The 19,658-nt window shown below is 39.6% G+C and overlaps 1 protein-coding gene across 1 annotated transcript in view; it reads left to right on the top strand.

The window, feature by feature from the left end:
- Nucleotides 1-11,301: 11,301 nt before the first annotated feature.
- fbn2b (fibrillin 2b) overlaps nt 11,302-19,658 on the top strand; it is a 55,478-nt gene continuing 47,121 nt past the window's right edge. The window contains exons 1-4 of the mRNA XM_065244391.1: nt 11,302-11,391; nt 13,020-13,317; nt 17,713-17,795; nt 19,116-19,214. Coding sequence (XP_065100463.1) covers nt 13,142-13,317; nt 17,713-17,795; nt 19,116-19,214 — 358 coding nt within the window. The 5' untranslated portion in view covers nt 11,302-11,391; nt 13,020-13,141. The remainder of the gene's footprint in view (nt 11,392-13,019; nt 13,318-17,712; nt 17,796-19,115; nt 19,215-19,658) is intronic.

The raw sequence follows: 19,658 nt of genomic DNA on the forward strand, positions 1-19,658 counted from the left end.
GTTTTTGTCACTGCATAGGTCAGGAATCGGCAAGTAAGTTTGGCCTCGAGCAGAAAAAATTGTCACTAGATGGTGGGTCACAACATAGAAATGAACCCTAACCCGTGTGCAGCGTGATGTTAACATTTAAGTTAGCTCGTGAGAGAAAATTCACAACATTTAATTAGTCACTGTTACGTTTTTTTTTATAGCATAGATGAATGCTATTATAGAAGTGTGTCTAGCGATCCACAGGCTCTTTTAAATGTCTTTCCGAACTTTCAAATTAAAAGCTCTCAACTCATCAAAATAAACAGTATCGTACTTTTATTTTGAAGGGAAAATCACTAAGTATTAGGTGTGTTTGACTTCACGCGGCACAGTATAAAGCGACATGCGGAGTACATCAAAGTACCGAGAGAATGATTTGAGACATCATACAAAGGAGTGTGATTTTAAATCGATGTCATCCGTCGGGTCTTGCAGCGCTGCGTGAAGTCGAACACAACTTTCATAAATAACTGTTGCTGTCATGACAATCTGGCTGGGGCGCGTGCTAGATATTATGTACTGGTGGGCCAGTTTTGGCCCTCGGTCCGCCTGTTGCCGACCACTGGCATAGGCGTTTCTACAAAGCAACACACATAAAAATTTAATTTAAACCTTTTTCTTTATCAATGATTTTTCATTCAGGATCGAACCCATGACCTTTGCTTTGCTAACATAATAGCCTCAGTTGCACTATCGGGCCTGTGCGAGCCAGGGCTTCAAACGGGCCTCGCGGAGCCAATAGCCTCAGACCTCCAGCTGTGTAGCCAAAATCACGACGCGTTTGCATTGTCAAGCCAATAGCGCCGCAGCGCTTCAGAAAACCCCGCCCTTAATACGCCAACCTGGATGTAACGTCACACAACTCCGCCTGTTTTACCGTGAGGAAGTCACTTCAATCTGACAGGAGAGGGGAGTGAGATCGCATCATCATAAAACAAACATAATGAAAATAACTGAGGCGGCTGTTTGCACGGTGAAAGCCAAGATGAGAAGATAGAGATGTTTGCTCTGTCCGCGGTGTTACTCTTCAAGTTTATGTTGGCTGCAGACGAGCGATCTCACGACGAGACAATATCAGATCAATAAGCAATAGTTAACTTTATGAAGTAGGATAATTACAAATAAAGCGTTCATCTACCTAATGTGCCATTATACTATATACACAATATTTTAAAGAATATCACGAGTCATAGTTTTACATTTATATAAAATAATCTTATTTTAAAATATTTCCATGAATGGACAAATGTTGACAAATGGTCAAAATTTTCAAAGTGTTTTTTTAAGATAACCTGATTAGAATTACTTCATATTGAGGTCACTAGCTAGAGCATTGCGTTAGCAACACAAAGGACTTGGGTTCAATCCAAGGAGTAAAGCTTGAAAGCAGTAAAGTTGCTTTTAGCAGTGTCTGCCAAACCAGAATTACGTAATGTAATTGAAAATTGAATTGTTGAGTTGTAGAGTTGACTGTCTAATGCCTATCACACAATATAAGTGGATGAAATGTGAGGTAACATACCTAACAGCTGGTTATCTTCACCCGTCAGCAGAGGAACCACCCCCATCCTCGTACTCGACCCAAAGACATCAAACTTCAAAGGTCCTGCCTGGGAGTTACAGAGGTGACGTTTCTTCACAGCGCTGCCTGACAGGATCACACTTGCTAATGCTGAGTAAACCAAAGTTTGAATGCTGTCCTCACTTCCAAGTGAGAAACACAATTAAAAAACATCTCAAATGTAATATACAATCGAATTGAATTGCAAAATGGAGTCCACCAAAGTCAGTGATGTCAACATCAAAGCCTTGAAAGTGAAAGGGCGTCCTGAGCTATGATACAGCAAAAATGCTCCTCGGGGGTCTCTCCCAAGTTCACAGAGTTTATTTTGTGAAATGCTTGTCTGCTTTAACTACCGTGTTTCAATAAAGGGCAGAAACATAACCTGGAAGTTATGGGTTTCTAATAACACCCTTGATAAATAACAGCCCTTGATGATAAGTTGTCTTCATTTGCTAACAACGCGCTGTGGAAAAGCACCAAACAGCCTCTTTTATGGGTGTGAAAATCAAGTAAAGCAGGTGTACCATGGACAAATGGATGGATAGCCTAAAATATCATTATGAGCCGAAACAACAGATGTTTGGTAGTTTATTACAAATGCACTTTCCCCACTTTCCTACTGCTGTTGTACATACAAAAGCATTATGTAGCACACAAATATCAGTGCTGTATTTTTCAAAGCATGTCCTTTAAAATCTGGTTTTGATGTTGAATTGACTGCATGGACGTCTACAACGTCTGCTTTTGAAATACTCTAAGCAGCAGTGTTTTTATCTATCACTTAAGAAGTCAAAGTGGGCTCAGCGGGTCATCCTCCTGAGTACGCTTGTGTGGTCACGTTTGACGCCATTTTGTAGGGGGTCAGTCTGAGCTGAAGTCAATCAGGTGGCCCAGCTGTGTTTGCCTCTGTCTGACAGCTTTTGAGGAAATAGAGTGCATCAAACCCACTAACACCCTTCTGTAAACACACGTACGTCAAACAAAAGCGAGCTCACAGGGAGACATCAACCCAGAGAAAGCCTGGGACATACATCAGATCTTGTGGTTTTATTCATATGGCTCTTTTGTTTGGAGAGAATCAGTTTCTCCTTACGGGCCATTTATGCGACAATAGCTGTGTTTCCATTTTAGATTTACGCCCAAAACTGTAGAGCTATTTTCTGAATGTCAACAAAAAAACTACAGGGACATGGAGAAAAAATGTAATAACGTTTAGTTTCGCATGCGCACATGAAGCTATAGCGCTTAGTTTCGCACCTGAAAGCGAAAGTTTCACGTGCGCATGCAACCTAAACTTTAAAAAAAATTCTGCAAATGAAGATTTGCGTGAGCACGCAAAAATTTCGTGAGCACATGAAACTAAACTTTAGATATTTTTTACTCCAATGTCACCTTAGGGGCTCGGTACGTGTCAACGCGTATCTTTTTAAAAGCGTTTCAAACATGCAAATAATTTTTTTTTCTACATTTCTGTTTTTTACTACGGCAGCGTCTGAAAGGTTAGGCAGCTGAATTTTTGCCTCGCTGCCTCATTAGGCAAAGACTTCAGAGGCATGAAGACAGCTCAGAAAAAATGCAGACTTCATAGCCAGCGTTATAAAAATCTGTTTTAAATATAAAAAATTATAACTTAATTAACACTAAATTTGTGCTCCAGCCGCATTTTGGCCGCCATTTAATTTTTTCGAACCCGACCAGGCTCGACCTATCACCAACGCATAGAATTCCCAAGTGTCCCAAAAGTCACACTCCGGACTTGGACCTCCTCAGATACCACACTTGATGACAAAAGTAGTGCAGACCTAAGGGACCCTTAAGGGTCCACGAGGGCGCATCAGAGTCGTATTTTGGGACAGACTAACGCCGGAAATAGGAAGAGAAGTTGCCCATCCGTCATCTGATTTGTCTGATGCTCTTTTGCAAGGACTACTGGGTTGGTAAAGTGCACGAAGCCGTTGCAGTGCGGGTTTCGCCAAAGACCACATCAAGAATGCAAAGGGGGCGCTAATGACCACACTTCGGAGCTTAAAAATGACAGATGGGACACCCTACGGACTCGTAGACTAAGCGAACAAGCGCAATTTAAGGCCACCAGCCCAAAAATCCACATGAAGTGCTTCATTTGGGACAGGGCCATTGAAGGTATCTCAGGAGACAGGAAGTAAATTGGATTTGGGCCTTGATGCCTTCATGCCTTGGGATAAAGAGTTATGAAAAATTTTCTAAAGCTTTCGGACGCAGCCTACATTGTTTGTCATGTGAAAGTAGCCAGACACAAAAGCATTAAACATAACAATACAGTTAATGTGAATAACAGCTAAAATAATTTAATCTTGAAAAATGTTAATGTTGATAAGGAACTTGATAGTTTTTGGGAATCTTGGGACAGTTTCGAAACACTGCTGAGATCTTTTGAAATTCGTAAAGGAGACAAATCTGAGTTTATTTTTTCTAAGACAAGAAGGATAATTAATCAAGTCTCGATCTCAAACGCTTCATTTAAGTTCAACTAAGAAATCAAAGAGACCGTATGATTATCTTTTCTAGACACTTTCACTGTTCCAAAGATTTCTCTGGTGGCATATACAACCCACTTAGCTTGTACTAGTTTGCACAGCTTTGTCTTTATTAAAAGTATTGATTTTGAAGAGCCCTACTTTAATATTTCAAGAAACATCTTACTGTTTGCTTTTAAAGGACCTTTGCCTAAATTGTGATGGCATTCTCACCTCTGTCATAAGGAGGTCTGGTGGCGAAGCATTGGCTGAGCCATCTTTTCTGGGTCAGTTTCAATGTAAACAACAGGCCGTGGAGTGAGCGAGATGAGGAACTGCTGTGCAAATAATCAGAAATCTGGGCCGGGTCCAAGTTTGCTATTGCTGGACTGTATGACTGTCTGGCTCTGTCTTTCTTACTTCCTCTTCGAAAGTCTGAGCGCCTCCCTCTATACTTTAAGAAAGTGTTAGGCAGACATCATTGATGGGCAATTCTGGGACATTTACTGCATATAGTGCAAGGTGAGAATGTGGACGGGTTCCTAAATGCTGACAAAAGCTTTTATGTTCGCCGACTTGGAAGAGGAAATGAGTGAGGTTTTAAGTTCACAGCAGGTTGTAGTGCTTGGATAAGTGGTCAAAAAGGTCAAATGTATATCATTGTTTTCCTACTTAAACTAAAAATGGATCTCCAAATCCTTACCTGGAACCTGATATCCACTTTCGCATACACCCTTGACCCACTTTGCCCAGGTTTTGGGGAATGTGCACCACCAATGGTACTTCTGAAATCCACACCAGGACGCATGCTGACAAAATGCTTTCACAAAGGAAACCTGGTGCTTCAAAGACAAAAATAATGAAACTAAATTGTGAAATTATGACCGGAGCAAACTTACATGACCAGTTTACAATCAAGTTAAAGCAAAAGCCTTTGGGGCGTATAAAGGCCACTTAAATTCATTTTTGGTTCCCTGGAAAGTAAATTATTATCTAAGCAGAGACTTGGACAGTGCACATATGCAAATATTAGCATTAACAATACAAAGCTGTTAAGACTAACAGAATTAACTGCAGACCAAGTTTTAATACGAAAGTTTTCATTTGATCTTTATAAGATTAATGACCAAATTAAATATGGAGTCAAAGTTGTTTTAATTCCCTGGAAAAATGGCATTAAATACCTAAGGTTGAATAGTTTTGGGGTGTGTGGGATGATAAAGGATACGTTTGGACATGAGATGGTCTGTGCAAATCTTCTCATGCAGAGGATTTCTAATCAAGAGCGGAGATTTAATAACCTCCTCCTCCATTCCATACGGCGTCAGAAAGAGGGGGAAGCTGAGCCGCCGGCTTAGCGGATTTTTGAGGTATCTCGAAAATCAATCTTAAACTTCAGGTGTACTTCACATATGTCAATCCAAAGAAAAACACTAATGAAATTCACACATCACAATAAAAAGACAACATTTAAAGCAAAAAACACTAAAGATAGAAGTGTAGTTCAGTTTTTACGCATACGTGAGGGTCCGCGTACCATATGCGCACTGCCAGATTTTTATAACCAGGCGTACTTTCTACGCATAGGTTGTCTAAGTGCGTACAGGAGAATGTAGTAAGTAGCCCAGGTAATGCATTAATTTTTTTCGCAATGTCCATGCGTCGAACGTCTGTGTACGCGTACGATTCAAACTATGCACTGAAAGGCTTGTGCGTTCGACTGTGCACATACGTTCACCAAAACAAACTATACTCAAACCTTTCAAAGCATAGTTTGACTCGTACGTGTACACAGACGTTCAACGCATGCACATTGCAACAAAATGCAATGCATCTCCTAACATACTAGATTCTCCTGTCGGTGTGCGCGCGACAATGTACGCAGAGTTTTAAAAAACGGCACTGTGTGTATAGTACGCGCTCACTCTTCTAAAGATGAAAATTGCGTCGCACGTACTCTACATGGAACCTCATGTATACGTAAAAAATGGACTATACTTCAGTTTTCTTTAAAAACTGTTTTCTGTGCTGATCTACGGTGCTTGCTTGGTACAGCGATGTGCCGTAACATTCCTGCAAATTCTTAGATTCCCATACGACAGAATGTGTTTGCGATTCAAAGACACAATACATCTGAAATCCATTAGTACGGGGTGCAGTTTGCAAGCGGACCCTGCTTGCAGCTCAATTGGAATTCCACCTCATTGCCAATTCTTCCTAAACCCAACATCTCTGTCTTTTTTTAAGTTAGGAACTCCATTGAATTCCTCAAGTTGCCTTCTGGAAACTCTCTGCATGTCCCAGTAATTCCGAAATTCCACAAACACTCGTTGTCGTCTCACACTAGGTTCATTATCTCACCGTCACTCATCTTCCCTTGGTGTTTCAGATCCCAATAAAGCAAACCTCGCAGATCACATACGACTAGTCATATTAAAGCAAGGGCTGTCCTTTTTTCTCATTCTGAACTCATGGGACACGCTAAGGGCGATTGTTTTTATTTTCTGTTTTTAATGGAATGACACTGTCTGGTAAAATAAAAACATCTTGAGTTTGTCCTACTGTCACCTTTGAAGTTGCGCATTCTTCCCTCACTACATCACCGGAGGTCTACATCTGCCTTGCAGGAAGGTGAGGTTGGCGATACAGACTCCAAATGATAAAAAATGGGAGAACAAAAGGTTTTTGACTTCTGAACAAAGAGCTCGTGAGACAAAAGGGCAGAAATAAATGATGTAAGAGCTCCTTCCCAAAATATCTTTCCGTGCTTTTTGATGTTTAGGGAAATGGACGAAATAAAAGAAAATAAAAGAGGTCTGTTCCAACAGATTTTATGGGAGAATTAATGACGGATAATTTTAACAGACGACCACAAAGTTCTTCTGTTTTTCACACCACAGGCATCTAACAGACTTCGTACAGATGGGGTAAAGTTTACTAAAGGAGTTGTTCGCACAAAAATGAAAATTCCTGCATCATTTACTCACCCTCATATGAATTTATTTTGATCTGAAATCACACAAAACTTTTTGTAACAGCTTTATACATCAGAATATAATTACCAGGATGACTTCAAAAGCACTACAAATGTATTTGAATGTTTTCCAAGTCTTCTAAAGCCACGTTACTTAGTATTTATGCATAATCTTCCTAAAAGTTGTGACTAAACAGATACCTGAAAGGTGCAAGGTACTAGTGAATACTGTCTTTCAATCTGTTTCTCACACAAAGTTCTCTTATAACTTCTAAAGGACATGAGATGTGTTCTTCATGAGTACAAGATTGGATTTTTTCTTCGAAGGCCCTGATCAGTCCAACCGCATCTAAAAAGCTTCACCATTACTCCTACGGTCAACACCACAAACCCTAATCTGAAGTCAGTCCAAATTCTGACTTCATGCATTACAACTTCACTAACTCTCTCCCCAGACCAGGAATATTGTTCATCTGTATTGTGCGTCAGAGTTAAAACATTATATTTCAAGGCTTTCATTACTCGAGAGATAAAGAATGCTTACGCTTTTTTAAACACATGACAGCCAAAAAGAAACTCTTTGGCTGTGCCTGAAACCGCCTACTTCCATACTATGTAGTAGGCGAAAATCAGTAGGTGAGTAGTACCCGAATGACATCCTACTTGGCAAGGTCCCAAAGTGTTCATTCGATGGACAATTTGCTATCCCGTGATTACCAGAGAGAAGTTATGAAATAAAGAAGAAGACAGAGGGGCGTTTTTTTTTTCCAAAAATTCCCGAAAGTGGTAACGCAGCTCTATTCAAATGCAAATACATAACATAAACAGCTATCCCTTGTGGTTAAATTGTACTTGTTTACTGAACTTGTCACGTAATTTATCAACATGGCGGTTGTTGTATGTCCAACTATTCATATAGTATACTGTTTTAACAGTCGATGAGTAGGTACTTCATCTAATTCGGTATACGATTTTGAACGCAGCCTCTGTCAACAAGAATCTAAACATGTGTGAATGCTTTTCCGCAGAACTAATGTATATAACCTTATCCATGTGTCTGGAATCAAATGTTTTTCTTCTTTTAAGATAAATAACAGGGAAACTTTGCTTTGGAGTCAAACACTGATAACAGATTTCAGCTATGAATTCGACACAAGTGCATTACGAGAAACTTTAAAAGTATCTGTATTGAAGGAACCCCTTTTTGCTCATGCAGTTATTTGATATCTAAAGCTTACAACATGCCAGAAACCACATCAAACATTCTCCTTTCCTACGCGACATTGATAGAGCATCTATATAAGCATGGATTTAGATTATGGTTTATTTTCATGCTGTGTCCTGACCGGATAAAAAGATAAACCATCTGTATCCAGAGGAACCATTTTATTGCTCAGAGGTTTCTCTTTGATAGTTTATCACTTTCTTTCTTAGTGATGGTCGAGTGACTCAAAAATCAAAGTAAAACAAAATAAAAATGAACACTGTTGATATTCTAATGGTGCATTCACACGGGGCATAAGCATTAACGCTTCCCATTCACTTTTAATGGGTGACGTCATGCGTTGCCGAACTGAATTGTGGATCCGTCGGTGCCGCGTCAGTGCCGTTGCTCGCGGCAGAAGTTGAACATTTCTCAACTTTTCAAGCGGCAACACGTGCGTCAGCCAATTAAATCGTCTTATGCAAATAACCCAGCCAATTACGTTTATGGAAGACCAAAGCATGTGTAGCGGCTACTGTGATTGGCTGTTGGCTACGCTTCAGACAAGCCTTCCGTTAAGCATTGATGCTTACACCCCGTGTGAATGTACCATAAGGGGTGCATGTGAAATTTTTGGTCTTTATATTACATTAAATTATTACTGTGCGCACTAGTAAGGTTTAACCTTAGCCACAGAACTTTTGTTGTACACCGATTTTTCTGTAATTTCTCCTGCTTTCATTAATGTAAAGTTAATGTCATCCATGTTCTATGAAGTCCCTTCTTCAGAAATACATAACGAGTTCTGATTGTGTAGTTTGTTTAGTGTGTTGTGATTTGATAGCTGCTTAGCTTGCCGTTAGCTTAGCTGGCGACTGACGTATTCCTGTGGGCGGAGTTTAGTCAAATTTACTCTTCTGACGTCATTAAAACAGGAAGTAGAGGGCTGTAGTCTAAACCGGCCGTTTGCTGTAGGCTTTGAAAGACGAATTCTGTTAAAGAAAATATATTGCCTGGTAGTGAATTTTGAGCTTTATCATTTTACAGGTATTATGCTATTATAGCAACATTACACACTAACGCAACCTTTAAATATGTCTCATCAAATACATGCTAACTGAAAGCAGATTTATCTGAATCGAGCTATTTACATTGTTTTTACTACATGCCAACAATTGCCTCATTTCTGCATGTTTTTAATTCTCAAAAGGAGCAACATGCGAGACAAAATCAACATTACAAAGAAACATACCTGAGACATCAAGGCTTTTCGGCTATTAGAGAAGAACCTCTTTGGATTAAGCGAAAGTCTTAGTTGGTTCCCCATTTGTCTATGAGAAACAATTGAGAAATTATAGAGAGATCATTCTTGTAATCTGATTCATGAAACAATTTTTGGTTTGTGAATCTCAACCAACCATGACCTGGTGTTGATTTTCCAAAGCAGAAGATAAAATCGGCATTCACAAAACTTACGAAGTGGTGAAACCGAGACTATAGTGACATCAGAGTCATATTAAAAACAAATCTTCATCTGGTTTATGTCAGATGCTGAAGAATCTCCAGAAAAAGCTCATCACCTCTCAAATGTTCGTAATTATTTCTCATCCCTGACTAATTTCAAGCAAACAAATGTTATCACAGAAAAGCTTTTATAAGTAGTTGACAAATACAAATATTTCACTGCCACAACAATGCTGTGGGTGGGTGACTGACACATTTTTGTCCAATACTTTTTTGGATTATAACACACGTTTGAGCAGATTTCCTCACATACTGTCAAATAAAGGCAAAAATGACCCAAAACTGACCTAAAAAGAAAAATGATAGCACATGTGCAGTCAACAGCCACATGATTCAAGGGCTTCACGGTATCATGTAACACAAGACAGGTTGTGCTATGAACATGATTTGTTAAATACATACGGTAAAGGATTTCCTGAAGTACCCGTAAGTATGAGCAATAGGTAATGTAGTAACACTACTAACTAAAAAGAAAAGTATTTTGTTTATCTAAAGAAGGCAGTGTTTGTTCTCATCAAACATTACCAGTCTTTAACAAGTAAACATATTGTCTAGCTCTCATGAGATAAGTCATAAAAATTTCTAATTCGTCTGGAAAGCCTGCATACTGTTTAACATGACCGTTCAGATGTTGAGGAGGAGTCAAACGGAAAGGGAAAGCATTTTCCTGTGCTCAACGGACAATATGGTTCTGTTTAAGGGTGAGGAGTGGGTCTTTGGAGGCGGACTCGGCTTACATTGAATTTCGCTGCGTTCACTTCAAGGACGAGAGGTGGGGTTGGAAAGGCAGCAAATCATTTCTACGACCGTGCAAGACAGAAGATTCCTCAACCATATTTAACATGACATAGAGAATGAACTCATATGACATATATTGTTCAATTTAGTTTATGACTTTGGGGACTATACATAATTTAACAGACACGCTTAAACACCAATGAACAAAAACGCTCATTTTAAAAAAAAAATAAGAGGGTGAGGGATAAAATAAGCATAATCAATACAAGAATGATGGGGTGTTCCTGAATCGCTCAGACAACAAAGGCATCTATCTTTTTCAAACCTGCTGACTCAGTTGGGTAGTTAAGTAGCATTTGGGTCTCACTCAGCTGTCTGACCACCCAGTTAGCGCCTCTCTCCTAACAGTCAATTAATATTAGGGGTAGACTGTGAGCAGTAAAGATTCAAAGTGAGAAAACAAACTTTTCATCTTGATTAATCAGATAGATATGTAGGTAGGTAGCTATAGAACAATACTTACAATGATTACTGTTATTTATGTCAGGTAAAATGTTATATAACATAGGTATATACTCAATAAAGAGTTTAATTAACTATACCTCATATATTTGTCACATACACCTCACTTTTTCATAGACTCCTGGTTTACTGTAAATGATGGCAGATTGCAGCGGGGGTTTGAGGGACAGTGAGGAGGTGCAAACCCCCTCCCATTTCAAAGCAAGCACCTCCCCTCGTCCTATCAGGGTAATTCACTCACGTTTCTCCCCCCTCACAGGGGCAACAGTGCAGTTTTCCATTCAGTGGATCATATCCCGTGACAATAACGGACTCCTTCAGGCATTCCGACACATCTGAGGTATTTCGAATTCAATATCCTCCTTATTTAGGCTTGATTTATTTGCATCGCTTTCAACGCGTCGCTGACACGCGTTTGAATATGAAAATATGTAATTTGCGTCAAATACGATGTTGGAAACATTGCAAAAGTTAATCTGAGGAAAAAAGTCATTCGGCGTTTATTTGCTTCAGGTTAACCGGCAAACTGAATTAAAACGGAAATCAAACCGTTATTATGGTGCACGACTGAAAAGATGGAAGTTTTAAAAACTGAAAGACCTCGTTTAAAATGTAACGTTTGATGATGTGTCTTTTTGCAGTATATCAGGTGTTGCATGTATCACTTGTTCGTAAAAGCAGACTAAAATACGCTGATTTTAAATTTGAAGCAGTGGCTTTTAATCTGTTGTGAAGTGCTCGCTCGTGAACACTTTTACCTCAGCAAACTTTTCTCTCTCAGCTTTTTTTCCTTCTCACGAAAGAAACGCTCACGTGCCGTCATTTTTTAACCTCATACTTTTTAACATTCAAGAAGTTAACTAGTGACACGGTGTCTGACGTCATTTTAGCGGAGGAAGTCATTCATGACGATACACTCGATAGATGATTGATGTCGCTCATTGATGTTTTTTTCTTCTCATTGTTCGCGCCGCTATTAGACCCGCCCACTTGGACACGCCTCAAACTTTCCCTCCCTTAACAGAGCTGTCATTTAAAATAACGGACTTAACTAACCATTAGTTTTTTTTACATGTTTGGTATGTATATGCATGTAAATATATATGCATATACATAAAATAATTTATGAAATCCACATGAAAAAATGAAGTATTTATTATAGTAAACGGTAGTAAATGTGTAGTATTAACTATACTGATTGTAATAAATACTATAGTATACTTTAATATTTACTTTGGTAAGGTTTAAAACACTTAACTATAGTAAATACTAAAGTACGCTATTTCTTGTGGAACTATACAGATAAATATATTTATATATGTAAAATTACAATTATAATCTTCAGGTATAGCATAAAGAATGCTCTACCCTTACATTATCCATGGTTTTACCACAGTAATCATAGTTTAGCCTTAATATTTGTAGGAAAACTAATGCAAATGGTAATGAATCCACCAAAAAACATTGAAACTATAATAAAACCACAAAACTCCTGAGGGGTAAAAGTCGTCATGCCATCTTTGTGGCTGTTTTTGATTTTCGGTATGCTAAGCTGTGTTGTTTTGCCACCCTTCTGAAGTCAAAACCAATTTCTGCCATGGTTCAAAATCTTATGAGAGCCATTATTTATCCAAAAACTTATTTTTAATGAGCCGGTTGAAGACAGAACCAGAAGTTTGGTCTTTGCCAACAGTTGGCTATTTCTGCACACTATGGCAGTCCAAGTGAGCTTGTAAAATATTGTAGGGCGGCGTATTAAGTGCAATAGCGTTCGCATGGAATAATACTACACTTTATAAAAAAACTCCATCATCGACTGTGGGTAATTTAATGGCTAAATTTACGAGGCAACCCATTTGTTCTAATGTAAGTTGTATACTGTAAATGCATTGCACACTTGACCAAAATGTATAAAAATGGAAATCACTTTATAAATTTTCTGTCTTTCGTCTGTGTTAACGATCTCAGCCTGGAGTGCTCTTACCTCACACACTTGAAAGACGCATCTGAGGAGCTCATCAAAAGAGAAGAGTTTTATTACGGGTGACGCACGTTTACAGGAGGTTTAAGGAGTCGCACAGCAGGGGCCAATGGGAGCTTGGAAGTTGGCCAAGGTGGTGCTCGGATGGGTCGCGGTCTGGTGGGCCGCAACGTATTCGGTGCAGGCGCAAGGTGACGGAGACATCCAGGCTAGTCGATTCTCTGGAAAACCAGAAGGGGAGGCGCAACTCAGGGTCCGTCGGAGAGGCCAGGAGACCCTCAGGGGGTAAGACATTTTTGTATGGTCCTGCCACTGTATCTGTAAGCTTCACTAATGAAGTAACCATAAGAGACTTAGGGAGGGTTGAACTCAAATTTTAGAAGAACAGTATGCTCATTTGAAGACTGGTTGCTTGGAAGCTTCTGTGAAAACACAGCAATTAAAAGCTAGCATTAGCTTCTTAATACGTTGAGGTTACTGCAATAGAAATGCATTGCTGTGGATTTCTGTTACCTGCTGTGATGTTTGGGCTGGAGCCAAACTTCTGCCACTGTTCCTCAAAAAAGCAACATGTGTGGTGGAGCCAGCTGTGATAATGTTTGTCAAATGTGTGCTGTGAAGGAATTTGAAGTACTCAAATGCAATCACAACAAGAGCGTCCATGTTGAACAACATCACAGGTTGATTATTATAAATTTTACTTGTAGAGAAGAGTGCATGATATTTTTAGCTGTGAAGTTTTGGTCGAGGTCAACACATTTTAAGAGAACACAGAAGAATTGGATGATGGATATACTTTCCAAACCTTCCAGTGCCTCTAAAACTCAGGGTGGGCTTTTTTTGTTCAGAAAGCCAGAAGTGTGTATTTCATTTTTGTTTAAACAATGGCAGTTTTGTGCTGGGCCGTGCTCGTATGTTTGAATCGGTTATTCCTCTCATCTGCGCTTGCTTATATGTAACTCCCCTGCAAACTACATCAGGAAATGAGGTATTCTGATTACTCAGGGGCTCCAACAAGGCACATTTGTTTCCAAGGTGCAGGTGAGAAGCAGACGTATCTCCAAACAAATTCTGAAACAAATCCAGCAAGGTCAAACAAACATTTGGATTAGCACTGTAGTTAGCGCTACGTCTCTTCAGAAACAACAAGGCTATTCTTTACCTCTACACTGGGCACCAGAAGTAGAAGCGGTCATAGTTGACCTGCATTACACAGAGATGTAAGTTAATTCGATGTTTTGTGAAGTCGAGTTTGTGATGCGGTCATTGGAGCCAAACCATGGCAGAATGTCAACTCTGATGTGTGCCATAGTGCCCACTTCTCCAACAAAAAACTTGCCTAGGGGGATTCAAGACTAGTTTCCAGATTATTTCCTCATCAAGGCAAGACCATGAACTTAACAACCCCTTTGACAAATGTTGTAGCTATTGTGTCTTAAAGAAGGATCTATTGTGTACTTTAACTAACAATCGATGTTCTTAATCCTACCATAATGTTTATAGTACACACTGAGTGTGTTTACATGCACAGAATTAGTGGATAACTTTCATCATTTGCTTATTATAGAAACCTGTTATCATGTGTTCATATCCCAATCAATAAACCAGCTATGCAGAAAACTGCGTTTACATGGGATTTAGAGATTTGTCAGTGGTGACATCACTGCCTATAGTACATATAGTCGTACATATATAGCCAACATAAATGTGTCTTATGCTGTACTGTTGTATCTCTTCTCACTGTGCCGATTGATTTTTGCTTACGCCATTTATGGGCTTTCCCAGATAAAAGAAAACCTTTTTATGCTTTACACACGACCCCAGTAAGACTCTTGATTGTAATCACCAACATGAGATGAGTCTTTTCTAGCCCATTTGATCCACTGTCGCATGGTTTAGCATAACGGCAATGAGTTAATTGAAGCTTATTGGTTCTCTCTGAGCTAAGTATAATTTGGCCGACACATAATTATATTGCGTCTTGGGGCCCATTAAATAAAGGTAAAATCGAAGAGAATAAGATTGCTGTGATCTGCCGTTGATGCCAAGCAGACCCTGACAAGTTCTGCAGAGAGCAAAGCCAGCAGATCACTCAGATTAGATGTTTGGCCGGCTTGGTCAGGCTTCTCAAAGCACAAAAATGTATTCATTCATTCAACATGTCTCAAAGGCAATGTCAGTTCGATTAGATTAAGATGGGCTTTGGTTATTGCAGAACACTTGATGTTCGCGTCCCTGGAGAGAATGAGCTTTGTCTTGTATATGCAGTTCTTTTAACAGTTGAAAACACATGTCAGTCTGAGGAAAACAATCGTTCTCAAATATCAAAGAGTTTACAAGCCAGCAACATTTTTTGAATTTGTGCATCATGGAAATACATCATTAGGTTCAAGAAAAGAAAAAACATGCTCTGCAATGGTATGTTTGGTATATACTAGGCATATTTCCCCCCAGCATGTACTTATTAAAAGCATTGAGTGAAACTTTCAAGACTGTCAAATGTGCAAGTTTATGGCGAGTGTTAAACAGACAAGAGCGTGCAGTGTTAAACTTAAGACTAAGACAAAAATCCATGGATATGGGGCTAACTTGACAGACCCCGCTAAAAAGCAAAAAACTTAATGCAACTTTCACTCTGACATCTTGGCGGAGAAAAGGAGGATGTAGGTCTCATAAGTGTATCCTTATGTGTCCACAATACCGTGCCCAGAAATTCTCATCAACTTATCAAATGGACTCATTGTCGTATTGTTCCACACAAGAAAACACATAACGTCTAATTGCTTTCTGTTGTCCAATGCAAATAACTTTGAAAAGTCATGAAACAATCCATTCAAGAATGCCTCATTCCCAAAGGCGTGTATGCAATCGCATGAAATCATATGTAAAAACCCCCCACCCCTTTAAAAGTTTGTGTAGTCTAGACAGCAACGTGATTCGGGTTCATCAGGGTCAGGGGCTCGAAACAGGCCAAGTTGGACAAAGAAATGCCTCAGACATCCAGCATGGGATCTTTATAACATTCTGTAAGCTCATTAGCTCCGAGCTGGACTTCCAGCAGTCCTGGGGGCTGGGACTAAATGCCATTGAATTGACCTTTAACCTCTTTAGGAGTGGTACCCTGTGGGTCAGAATTGTGCTATCATTGTTTGTGACCTTCCCAAGATAACCGACAAGCCCTTACGAGAGGTGCTGTTCAGTTCTTGTGACCTTACCGAAAGTTGGCCAGAGGCCATCAAAGCTTGTACTGATTTCCTATCTCAGATGCCTTGTTGACCTTTTGCCTTTCTGGAATTCAGCTTATAAGGGGTCCCCCCTTCAAGAATTGTAAAGTTAACCTGTATTATCCTGAAATCATTGGCATTGATGTAAATCTTTGCCTGTGGGAAGGTAGGAGTTTTGGAAAAAAATAAAGAATTGGTTCCAGTTGAGGAGTCACATGGCATTTGCTTGTAGCAGAGAATCCTTTGCACATTAATATTTCTCTTTGAGACGCTGGGTTGGTAAATGTTTTCATTTAGTAGCGATAAACACACAGTGCTGCAACTAATACATTTATTTCTTTGCATGTGGATTGCGTTTTAAAATGCATTTGTCTGTGCTCTATTCTTCGGCTTTATAAATATAGTTTTCTTCTCAAAAACAATTTTATAAGGAATACTTCCACATTTGGATTACTAAAAGCGATGAAAGTGACGCAACATAACCAGTTTGGGGGATTCATCTTGGTGTCATCAACTCTCTCAAATCCTAGATTTTAAGAAATACGACTCTTGGCTTCCATGCTGGTGATACTCCGTAATTTTCTAGTTTAATTTCCGCTGCTGCTTTTGTTTTCAACAGCCCACCCTTCCAACCCCCCAAAATCTACTTGTTTTCTTTACCTCCCACTTGTTCTTGCCCTTTTACCAGCATTTTCCGTTTCTATTTTCCAACATCTAGTGCTCTATCTGCCCCGACTCCCTTCAGGTCTCCGTCTCTGCTGTAAGGAGTCGTGTCGTCTGGTATTGCAGTTTAAACTCCATCAAAAGAGTCAGCTGGTCGTCTCCAGGTGACTGACAGCCGTAAACATCTTGCCTTGTAGAGCAAAGGAATTTGTGTGTATGTAAAAAGACAGATGTACCTTTGTGTTTTTAAAGCTCCGTTTATGGCAGACTTAACTTGGTGGTGATAGAAATAAAGCTTGTTTGGAACAAGGGTCCAGGTTTGAGGGAGTTCCTCTGAGTTTGCTGGAAAAGAACGGCGAAGATTAACCGAAGGCGTGCATTACAGTCTGGGAATCAATCCTTAATGCTTGGATTGCATACCCTGAACGTGGGCCTCCTAAAATGTGGTACAGGGCTGTGAGAAACTTAACTTTGGACTTGCCCTTGTAATTAATCTTGCATACATCGGCTTCATTTCTCTAGACTGGCCATTACTGTTAGAAAGTCAGGTCTGTGCCAAAAAAACGCTCATGCGTTAGTAAATCTGGAAACTTAAGAGAAGCGCTAGTAAATATTTCTGTCTCAGGATGTTTGGTTAGGATCCTGCTCAAAACAAACTGCCTATTTTCATGTTGTTTCCTGGAAAGACGTATAAAGTCATTCGGGTCACTCACTGAGCTGCGTTTTAAAAGGTCAAAAGGTTTTTGAGACTATAGACATTTCTTTTATGGGAAACATGTTTTCTCTGTTTCAGGCCCAATGTATGTGGTTCTCGCTTTCACTCCTATTGTTGTCCAGGATGGAAAACGCTTCCTGCAGGGAACCAGTGTATCGTTCGTAAGTATCTGCACCATCAGGATGTTTTTGTTTTGAAAGTCGGGGCTGAACATTTTATTGTATAAATCCGTATCTTACATTCAAGTTGGGGGACAAACTGTGCTCCTAAAGTACAATGGGTTCAGGGGGAAATGAAGCTTAGTACAAACAGTAGCTGCGTTTCCATTACCCATTACATTACATTGCGAATTGAAAACACGGGCAATGGTAACACGTCAATTTCACAAAAACTCCCATAACAAAAAGGTTTTATGCTCGCGTGAGGTGGTTTGTTTAGGCAATGCGGTGTATTTCGCAAAACTACAATGAAAACAGTTCCTATTTTCACGTCACCTGATGCAAGTAAATCACTATTATTATTTGAAGATGATGCAGTAAATACTAAAACCTCCAAGAAACACCTCAATGCATGTCTGCTCAAAAGTATAAGACGCTTACCTTGCCAACAATGTTCTCCTACATCTCTTTTGATAAAAAAAAGTACTATTACGCAGTGGCGGCCAGTGACTTCTTTTTTTGAGGGCGCTCGATGCGAAGTGCATCACAACATGTATGTAGCCCTTCATGTATGTGGTTCGTAATTTCAAAATATGTGTTCTGTGCTTCAAATGATCCTATGTGCATCACGTGTTTTGTCAAAATAAGTGCCTGCCGCAGACGCGTCTTACTCGCTTAATCTCATGCGTAATCCCAGTTTACTGTTAAGGGAGTGTCTTGCGTGTATTTTATGAATGTGAGCGTCTCTTTTATCATAAACGGTTTTGATGCTTGTGCAGCAGGCAATTATTTTGACAAAACACGTGATGCACATGGTTCACATGACGCAAAAACCACCAACTGTGAAAACACAAGGAACACACATGACACTCCAAATACATATTTTGAATTTGCGCCCCTCGGATGAGCAGTCACGAGCTGCCACTGCTATTACCTCCAAGAAACACCTATACGTTGCTGCTCCTAAGTATAAGGGGCTTTCCTTGGCATTAATGTTTGGATAATACTCTTAAGTCTCCTTCGGTTAAGAATAATGCCTATTGCGGTTTTATGTGTTATTAGTAAACCTACCAACATCAGTCGACGTGATGTTTGGAATGACGGAAAACTAAGTTTCAGTCGCATATCATCGATAAATGGAAAGCTGTCATATCGCAATAGTATTTTGTTGACAATTAGAAAATAACGCAAACGTTTTGCGCAAATCTGCAATGGAAATGCACCTATTGTCTTTTAATAAGGCAATTTGTCCATGTTGATATGATGTGTACTGCATGTGTCACCTTGGTCGAACACTTCTCATGAATATTTTTCTTTTTTTAGCGATCTGTAGAAATACATGTGGCGATGGCTTCTGCTCAAGGCCCAACATGTGCACCTGCTCCAGTGGTCATCTTTCCCCAAACTGTGGAGCGGCCGCAGGTGAGTTCAGTCAATTTAGCCGTCCTGGATCTTATGACGCATGCAATCATCCAATAGTGTTCCCACATATTGAGTAACCAGTTTGACAGTAGATTCAATTTAATGGGCTTGCTAAGCACCATGACCATGCTAGACCATGGCTACAACTTTAGCTTTGAAGTTTAATTAGTAGAGCACTGCATTAGCGGCAAACCGGTCACGGGTTTGATTTTCAGGGGGCACATAATGATGAAATGTATACCTTGTAATGCACTGTATGTCACTTTGTATAAAAGCGTCTGCCAAATGCATAAAATGTGCCTGTTTTTGAATTGGTTTAAGGGCTTAGTCATATATTTAAACAATTCTTGAATATTTTGAAAGATTTATTGAGTTAAATGTAAATTGAGCAGAGGTACTGCAAGGAAATTTCTCCAACAGTGTATAGTGTTTCTTCCTTTGAAT

The sequence above is a fragment of the Paramisgurnus dabryanus genome, chromosome 24, assembly GCF_030506205.2.
Source record: "Paramisgurnus dabryanus chromosome 24, PD_genome_1.1, whole genome shotgun sequence".
Lineage (NCBI taxonomy): Eukaryota > Metazoa > Chordata > Actinopteri > Cypriniformes > Cobitidae > Paramisgurnus > Paramisgurnus dabryanus.